Here is a 10,124-nt window from a genome sequence, read left to right on the forward strand (position 1 = left end):
GTAAATACTCAGGAAGTAATGTGTACTTACATTGAAAATACACAAAAACTGCCCACTTAAAATAAAGTGTGGAACCATTGTAAATACTCAGGAAGTAATGTGTACTTACATTGAAAATACACAAAAACTATCCATCTGTTGTAAAAGGAAGTCTATCAGGTCATTATTTACATGCAGAATAAAATTACGGTATTCTTATTTAAACTTGCTAATAATGCTGGGACATGCAAAGAAAAACAACACATGCAGTTTTTTTGTAATGAAATCTTTCAGATAAACAGGAACAGTCTATTTCTGAAACTTTTACAACATAATTAGACTACTTTAACTTTGAGAAAATGTAACTAAAACAAAAAGCTGTACTCAGGTCACACAAGATTGCTCCTTATGTGTAAACACTTTTCTTTCTATATACTTTAATACAGGAAAACATAAATTGAATGCATAAAATACCCCAAATAATCAAATTAAAACAGAAATAAACAGCCTTTAGCGAAATTTGTATTTAATTGGCAGGAGTTGCCCACTCTTTTTTGCTGAGATAATTGAGGCTTTCACCTCATTTGTCAAGGCCTCTGAGCAAAATCAAAAAGCTTCTCTTGCTGAGGCTGGAACTGGGGGATGGAACGATAAAATTCTGGGTCAATCATTTGAATCTCAGCCACAACTGCAGAGAGAGCAAGGGTGTTTATGTCCACTCCAACTTTCGTGAAAGCTCTTGTCATGCTTCCTTCCTTTTTGTATGCTCGAAGAACTTTTTTGTATCTCTTCAGAACGTCATCTGGACACTTGGCTGTTGAACATAAAATAAACAGTTTGTTCATTTATTACAAATTATACAAAACATATGGTATCTTCATCAAAAATCAATTCACAAAATGGATTTACCTCTTACTGTAGCACTGGAGAATGCAGATCTTGACCTGTTTTTTTGTGTTTTCTTTTTAGATTTTTTTTTGCGGCATCTTTCATCCTCCGATGAAGATGATGGGAGGGAGGAGGAGGAGGACGAAGATGAAGAGTTTAACTCATCACTCTCACTACTGTCTTTCTTCTTCTTCTTTTTCTTTTCCTTGCCTAAAAGAAAGATTTTCTATTAAATTATGTTTTTCTGAGAAATGGCTGTCACCTTTAATGTTGGCTTGAAATTAAAGTTGCAAATGAAGATCTATTGCATTGTGACATTCTGAGTGAAACGGCTTATCGAACAAGAAAAACATACGTAGTGTAAGTCTAATTTTACCCAGTGGTTGCTATTTTTATTGTGAAAAGCGAGCGTTGCATACAAAAATGGAGGCTGATCTGAATGGAACTGTGTTAACAGCAGCACTGCCTCACAGATAGAGAGGATCAAGTCATATCACAGGAATGTGATTTTAATGTCAACATTTTATTATTATTATTATTTTAATAAAAAGGAAGTTAAATCATTCATAAAAAGACCAGTTACAAGCAGTAAGAGAATACATAGGGACAATGGTCAATTGTAATGGTCAATTATAACATTATTAAATGCAGTTGTAAATTGTAATTTCTTTTTAGTGTAAATTATTTAATTTAATTGGAAACAGCCCTATTACAACTGCTCTTTTACAACTGAATTTATTAATCAAATGTAAAAATGAAAGATGAAGCATACATACGATTAGGTGAAAAAAATGCCATTTCTAAAGTGGGGGAAAAAATGCCCTCAGGGTAAATATCACAAATATGGTAGAGATTCACCGATTGACCGGCCAGTGATCGGAATCGGACGATTTTTAGCATGACAGGCCCGTATCGGTGACTGCTCGGTGTCGGATCGGTGTCGCATGTCTAGCCGATACCGAGCGGATCCTTTTATTGGCAGGCATTCAGTGTAAACGGCGACTGATAATGTATTTATGTCGTGCTAGATGAGGCTTGCACAGCCTGAGTGAGTGTGTGAGAGAGACAGCACACACATAGTAACTCACAGACATTTATAGATGCATACTGCGGTAGAAAAGAAAAAAAAGATATTTACAAAATATGATTTAGATAAGCAACATTATACGGCCATGATGTTTCCCCAAATATCAACATGATTGCAATGTGACACTGATTTTATACAATAGTATTTCAATAAACATGAAGTTAAAATTAAGTGACTTAGAATTTAGGCAAAATATTGACTGTTTTTGCTCAATTTCGCTGACGAAAATATAGCTCAATCAAAGCCACAGCAGAACTGTTTTGTGTCTCCAAGTAACACACAGCGGTGTTTCGTTACTGAATAAATCCACGTTTTTGAACGAATCGAGTGAGTCAATGATTCAGTGGCCCATTCTTGCCTCGTTTCTGAATGAATCAGCCGTTTGAATGAATCGGTTGAATGAATGAATAAATGACTCACTCATTAAAACAGACATTTGCCGCCACCTACTAGTGGTTTAGTCATATTTAAAAGTGTCATTGCATTTTTTCAACATTTATGTTTAAAAAAATGTCAAATATTAATCTTTTAAAATGAGTTATGCATTTGAGATTTTGCAGTGTAAATGCATTTATGACACCTCACCTTCATCAAACTGTGTAAATGCATCTAATACCACTTCAGATGCAGCTTCTGTTTCCTCAGCAGTGGAAAGCTAGAGTTAGTTAATACTAATTTCATTTGAATAGTAACAACTCTACAGTTTCTTATTATGCTAACTGAATTAATTGAAACAAAGTAAGAATTTGATGTGAAAGATGACACTATTTATAAGGTTAGGGGAAAAAATTACCATTTATAAACATAGTGGGAAAGGACATCTGTTTTGTTACATACAGCAACTCATTTTATGTTAACTATTTCTTCCTCTTTCCAGTCACAGTCAGAGCACTTTATTTTGAGAGCTGTTTAAGTGAAAGAAATGTAACTTAGTCCAGATTGGGGGAATTGTAATGTATAATCATTCTTTTATTATATAAATAGTTTTTGCATTAAAATTTGCATAGATTTTATTTGTATATGCTGTCAATTATAGTTCTTAGAAAGAAAATCGGAATCGGCAGGCCACACTTCCAAAAAATCGGAAATCGGCCAAGAAAATTGCAGTCAGTGCATATCTAAAATATGGTGAATTAAATATGTAAGCTGATAGAACACTGATGAGAATATTGCTTCAGAATAAATTTACAACACAAAAAATCAAATTTTTTTCCGGACAAGTAACTTTTTTACTCGGACAAGTGAATGACAAATTACATGACAAGGCTAAATGCTGAGCCCTGCGAAAAGTAATACTGAATGACTAAAAACTAATTAACAGGAATGTATACTAGCCACAATAACACATTTTTTATTTTTAAAGCATATTTAAGGTAACTTTAAAGTAATTGCAAGTTACCACTCAAAATAGTGTATTCATTGTTTATTCCTGTAGTCTTGTCAAATGTAACCATGTGTAAAAAGCAACATTACATATCAAGACTATGATTATATCTTACATGGCTTAGCATTACTCACCACAGACGGACGCAAGAGTGTGCCTAAGAAAGTCACGTTCCTCCTCTAATTCTTCTATCCGTTTCAAAAGATTGTCCACCGGTGATTCCTCAGCAGCAGCTGCCTGGAGTCCTTAACATAGATATGCAACTTTATGTTCAGTCACTTATAGTTTATGTTCCATCAAAGGTCAGGTTTGAAATAACAGTCTTATCCGGATTTTGTAGCCATACAGATTTAATCTCACCTTTCTCACTTTCACTTGGTCTGTCCAAAGAACAGCTAGCAACAGGTGCAGTGTCTGGGCATGAGTCCTCTGTAAAACAAAATTAACATAGTTCTGATAACGATATAAAAAAGCAAATATTATGATAATATTGTTAAAATATTTAACTAAATATTCCCACATGAAAAAACACTATAGTAATTTATAGTAAATAATATAGTGTTTTTGAACCATACTATAGTAAAGTAACGTTACTTTAATTAATTTGTTGTGGTAATTCTATAGTTGCTGTGGTAATATAACAACTAAGTTATAGCTATATAAACAAATTACTTTACCCAATACTGTAACATTACTAAGTTTTCTACAACTATACGGTATATTATAATATAATACACTACAGTTTACTGTAGTTAAAACTAAAGTATACTACAGTATTTATTAGTTTATCTGTTCACTATAGTTAATACTACAGTATTCTGTAGCATTCATTAACAAAGTGTTGTAAATACTATAAAATATACAGTATAATACACTTTACTATAGTATGGTTCAAAAACACTATAGTACTACTTACTATAAATTACTATAGTATTTTCTCATGTGGGTAATGAAAGTTCCGTAATTAATATGGGTTACATCAAGTTGAATTACATTAAAATAATGTGCATGTAACTGCATAATAGAATGTCCCAAAGAAATGTAATAAAATGAATCTACCTGGGTTATTTTCACGACTCACAGACTGCTTGGCTACCTCGCTGTTCTCTTCTGTGAAAATAGTAGTTACAGTGAAGCCAGTAAATTGATAACTGAGAGTGACTAAAATTATTCACGTGCTATAATCAAGTAAACACTACTGTAGGATAATAATTTCTTCTTTACCTAGAACAGGGAGGGTGCGGGGTCTTTTTGTCTTCCTCTTCCGCAACATAATTGGAGTGTTAAGAAACGAAATCCTGTCTCTGTTATCAATATAAGGTTAGCGGTTAAAGATATGCTTTCTAAAGTTCCTCTCTTGTCATGGTACGGTTGATACAACACAATATACTTTTTAAACAGACTCCGTTAATTCACGTCATATTACAGTCGATATTACATAATAATATTGTGTTTAACTGTAAACAGCCATACCTTCGTTCAGTCGTCAGCCGTTGAAATTCAAAAAAGACCGCCAGCTATCACAAGTAGCTCTGACTGCGCACGCGCGTGACGCATCTAAATGCAGACCTCTGATTGGGTGTTCCACTCCCGTATTTAAAATTAAGATATATACAGAAAACACTTAGGGTAGAGGTTGAGATCACGAAGGGTGTTATAGTGATGTGTTTAAAATGAATTTATCGGAGCAAATACATCACTTTCTACATCGCTGCAGAGGAGGATCTCATCAGAAAACTTTAATAAAATGGTTAATCAAGAAGAGACTGCTTCATGGTGCACCAACTTGTCGCGTTTGCGGAAAGGAAATGAAGCTGACCAATCACAAGAGCAAAGATGGCTATATATGGTAAGTACTGCAATAAAGATACTGTATTTGTGCACATCTACTGTACACTGTTACAGGTTACTAAATGTGTTTTCAATATTAATATTTTGGTTAAAATCCATATGAATGTAAATGAGAACGTTTATATTTTTGATTAAATATAAAGCATTGTGTATGTAAAATGCATTTCCATTATACTATTTATGACTTTAACATAATATTATCTTACAAATAAAAGAAATAATATAACAATAGATAAAAGAAAAAAAATCTGAATATGATGTATATGACGTAAACTTTTTGAGATATAAAACATTACAAATACAGTCTAGTATATGGTTGTTTGCTTTTTTAAGCATATTAAAATAAATATATTTTTTTGTTCAGCTTTTTGTACATTTAACTTAATTAGCATTTTTGAATCTCAATTAATAAGAAAGGAAGTATTATAAAATAGATTGTTACGGTCCTTGATTCTGATTGGTAAGTGATTTGTTGAACACCAAAGCCTTTGTAAATTACTCTGCATACACCTGTTATTTATTAAAATAATTATTTTTGTGGTCTAACTAACCATTCTATAAAAACAATAAGCTCTGTGAAGCCTTGGTTTACAGTGAATGTAGTGCAGCTAAGGTAGCTGTTTTAAATGCAGTGTAAACCAAGGCGTCTTGGGGCTTATTGCTTTATGAATGACATTGCATGTCAACTATCTATTTTCAACTAACATCTTTTTCTGGGTCACAGTTAAAACAAAATATTGTATTGGCAGTTACAATTTTTTATACTTCACTTTATTGCTTTTGATTTATTTTATTTCAGGTTGTGCAGAAGAAAGGGTCATCGCAAAGTTTCATCATCTGTAAGAAAAGGTTCACTTTTCAGCCAAAGTAGAGTACAACTTATTAAATGGTTGGAATTTATTTACCGGTGAGTGGTTATAAAAAGAGAAAGGCTTATTTATCTGTACAGTGCTGTACACATAATGATTTACAAAGTCAGTACTAGTGAAGTGCTCCTTGTTCTCAGATTTGCACAAGGTCTCCAACTCAGGCAAATTGACCTGATAGAGGATCAGATAGCTAGAAGTTCAAGAACACTGTCCCGTATGACAAATGCCATCAGGAAGGTTTGGTACTTCTTTATAATGAATACAGAAACACAGCAATTAAACATTGCATGCTATTCATTAATATCTTATGTTATTCAGATATGCATAGCTGCACTACAGAGACTGAGAAGAAGAACTGGTCTTACAGTGGGTGGAAAATCAAGACGCAAGTTCATTTCCATTGATGAGTCGAAGTTTGCGCATAAAAGAAAGGTAAATGGAGCATGGACAACTGAGGTTAATTTGAAAAAAAAAAGAGAGATACATTTTTTTAAATCTAGATTTTAAAAGTCAAGATGGAGTGGGATGGTGTTCTTCTGCTGATTAGCCTTGCTTTTTTTGTGTGTTAGACATACAGCTCTGCTGATCCGTCATCCATGGGTCCAGAAAGTTCCAATTTGGTCTCATCACTCCATAAAACATTCTTATAGAATACTACAGGCCTATCTAAATTCCTTTTAGCATATTCAAGTCAACCTTTATTTGCTGTTGTACAAGAGTGGTATTCGCTGAGGCGTCTAGGCATGAAGTCAATGCTTGAGGTGTTTTCCCTCCTTCATCAGGTCACCTAGAAAGTCTTTGTTAGTAAATTTAGGGTTTTTCTCAGCTTCTCTGCTCAAACATCTTATTCCCCTTGATGAAATTGTGCTTTTTCTTCCATGCCCTGGAAGGTTTGGTATGGCTGCAAACTGTTTCTCCATGAACTTTTAAAAATGTCATGGAAATTGAATTGGAAGTTGAATAAGGGATGAAAACTTACTTACTATACATAGTTGTATTATGACAAAATCTTATAACTAAAAAATTGTATATTGACATTATCATTTTTAATATGCCAACAAAGAGTTATGTATTATTTTTAAACTCTGGATCTGAAAAAACAAAACAACAAACAAACAAAACAAAAACGTACACTTGGAAATTGTTACAGACTCTGCAGGGTTGAATAATTTTGATTGTGTCTGTAAACAAGCGATATCAATTTTCTAACTGTTTTCCTATTTCACTTTATTTATTTATTTATTTTATTTATGTCATTTTAAAATAACACATTGTTTTGCAGGGGTCTCTATTTTGTTGTTTTTGTAACATGACAGCAAACTGGGTTATTATTTTTTTATTTGCTGGACAAAAGTTTTTTTTAATATCATTATTTAAAAACAAAATTATTTGACTGTTTTACTGTAGAAATTAATGAAATATTTGGTGACATTTTTGGCTTAATTCCAGCACCTAAATTTGCCTCTTTTTTTTTCTTCTAGTATAACCGTGGTCGTTTTCGAACTACATGGAGAAGAAACAACTGGGTGTTTGGAATGCTAGAAATCAAGGGCCACAGACGTTTGCCAATTTTAAAGATTGTCAAAAACCGCTCAAAACAGACTCTCGTACCCATTATCAGAAGGCACGTGAGAAAAGGATCCACCATTTTCAGTGACTGTTGGAGAGCATATGTTCAGGCTCTTCCTAGACATGGCTACAGACATTTCACTGTCAACCATTCAGAAAACTTTGTTGATCCAAACACTGGTTGCCATACACAGCACATAGAACGTGCATGGCAAAGCATCAAGTCACAGGTTTACAAGCACAGAGGCAACAAAAGCAGTCAGCTCTTGAAAGAGCATTTGAAATGTATTCAGTGGTATCATTGGTTAGGCAAACGAAACAAAGAAGGAGTAATTGCTCAGCTGTTTCATGACATAAGAAAGGATTTCAAAATCCATTAATTTGCAGTCATGAAGAACAGCGTTAAAAAAGTAGTTGTTCTAATATGAAATAGGGTAAATATATGTAGATCCAGAGTGCTTGTAAATTTCATATCTATAACAAATTAATGTGGTTACATAGTTTTTTTTAATCATCAACTTTCTAAATTTTGCATGTAACTTCTATGTATTAAAATGTATTTTTCCTGTATTCTCAGTGTTAGTACACATTATTTCCTCCTGAGTATCAACAATGTTCCGCATTTTATTTTAAGTGGGCAGTTTTTGTGTATTTTCAATGTAAGTACACATTACTTCCTGAGTATTTACAATGGTTCCACACTTTATTTTAAGTGGGCAGTTTTTGTGTATTGTCAATGTAAGTACACATTACTTCCTCAGTATTTACAATGGTTCCACACTTTATTTTAAGTGGGCAGTTTTTGTGTATTGTCAATGTAAGTACACATTAGTTCCTGAGTATTTACAATGTTCCACACTTTATTTCAGGTGGGCAGTTTTTGTGTATTGTCAATGTAAGTACACATTAGTTCCTGAGTATTTACAATGTTCCACACTTTATTTTAAGTGGGCAGTTTTTGTGTATTTTCAATGTAAGTACACATTACTTCCTGAGTATTTACAATGGTTCCACACTTTATTTTAAGTGGGCAGTTTTTGTGTATTTTCAATGTAAGTACACATTACTTCCTGAGTATTTACAATGGTTCCACACTTTATTTTAAGTGGGCAGTTTTTGTGTATTGTCAATGTAAGTACACATTAGTTCCTGAGTATTTACAATGTTCCACACTTTATTTTAAGTGGGCAGTTTTTGTGTATTTTCAATGTAAGTACACATTACTTCCTGAGTATTTACAATGGTTCCACACTTTATTTTAAGTGGGCAGTTTTTGTGTATTTTCAATGTAAGTACACATTACTTCCTGAGTATTTACAATGGTTCCACACTTTATTTTAAGTGGGCAGTTTTTGTGTATTTTCAATGTAAGTACACATTAGTTCCTGAGTATTTACAATGGTTCCACACTTTATTTTAAGTGGGCAGTTTTTGTGTATTTTCAATGTAAGTACACATTACTTCCTGAGTATTTACAATGGTTCCACACTTTATTTTAAGTGGGCAGTTTTTGTGTATTGTCAATGTAAGTACACATTAGTTCCTGAGTATTTACAATGGTTCCACACTTTATTTTAAGTGGGCAGTTTTTAGGTATTTTCAATGTAAGTACACATTACTTCCTGAGTATTTACAATGGTTCCACACTTTATTTTAAGTGGGCAGTTTTTGTGTATTTTCAATGTAAGTACACATTAGTTCCTGAGTATTTACAATGGTTCCACACTTTATTTTAAGTGGGCAGTTTTTGTGTATTTTCAATGTAAGTACACATTAGTTCCTGAGTATTTACAATGGTTCCACACTTTATTTTAAGTGGGCAGTTTTTGTGTATTTTCAATGTAAGTACACATTACGTCCTGAGTATTTACAATGGTTCCACACTTTATTTTAAGTGGGCAGTTTTTGTGTATTGTCAATGTAAGTACACATTACTTCCTGAGTATTTACAATGGTTCCACACTTTATTTTAAGTGGGCAGTTTTTGTGTATTGTCAATGTAAGTACACATTAGTTCCTGAGTATTTACAATGTTCCACACTTTATTTTAAGTGGGCAGTTTTTGTGTATTGTCAATGTAAGTACACATTACTTCCTGAGTATTTACAATGGTTCCACACTTTATTTTAAGTGGGCAGTTTTTGTGTATTGTCAATGTAAGTACACATTACTTCCTCAGTATTTACAATGGTTCCACACTTTATTTTAAGTGGGCAGTTTTTGTGTATTGTCAATGTAAGTACACATTAGTTCCTGAGTATTTACAATGTTCCACACTTTATTTTAGGTGGGCAGTTTTTGTGTATTGTCAATGTAAGTACACATTAGTTCCTGAGTATTTACAATGTTCCACACTTTATTTCAGGTGGGCAGTTTTTGTGTATTGTCAATGTAAGTACACATTAGTTCCTGAGTATTTACAATGTTCCACACTTTATTTTAAGTGGGCAGTTTTTGTGTATTTTCAATGTAAGTACACATTACTTCCTGAGTATTT

The 10,124-nt window shown here is 33.0% G+C and overlaps 1 protein-coding gene across 1 annotated transcript; it reads right to left on the reverse strand.

Annotated features, from left to right (window-relative positions):
• Positions 1–255: 255 nt before the first annotated feature.
• Positions 256–4,872, reverse strand: LOC306860230 (uncharacterized protein). The gene is made up of 7 exons (XM_079401820.1): positions 4,812–4,872; positions 4,563–4,642; positions 4,398–4,448; positions 3,699–3,767; positions 3,473–3,583; positions 889–1,077; positions 256–793 (listed from the first exon to the last, which is right to left on the reverse strand). The coding sequence occupies exons 2-7, from the start codon at positions 4,609–4,611 to the stop codon at positions 567–569; spliced, it is 696 nt and encodes a 231-aa protein (XP_079257946.1). The 5' UTR covers positions 4,612–4,642; positions 4,812–4,872; the 3' UTR covers positions 256–566.
• Positions 4,873–10,124: the final 5,252 nt, after the last annotated feature.

Source organism: Barbus barbus (genome assembly GCF_936440315.1).
Source record: "Barbus barbus genome assembly, contig: SUPER_3_unloc_2, whole genome shotgun sequence".
NCBI classification, from domain to species: domain Eukaryota; kingdom Metazoa; phylum Chordata; class Actinopteri; order Cypriniformes; family Cyprinidae; genus Barbus; species Barbus barbus.

Coding starts and splice junctions, on each gene's coding strand:
- LOC306860230 (XM_079401820.1), bottom strand. CDS start 4,611: ATGTTGCGGAAGAGGAAGACAAAAAGACCCCGCACCCTCCCTGTTCTA. Junction 3,768..4,397: donor GAGTCGTGAAAATAACCCAG/GTAGATTCATTT, acceptor TTTGTTTTACAG/AGGACTCATGCCCAGACACT. Junction 3,584..3,698: donor ACCAAGTGAAAGTGAGAAAG/GTGAGATTAAAT, acceptor ATCTATGTTAAG/GACTCCAGGCAGCTGCTGCT.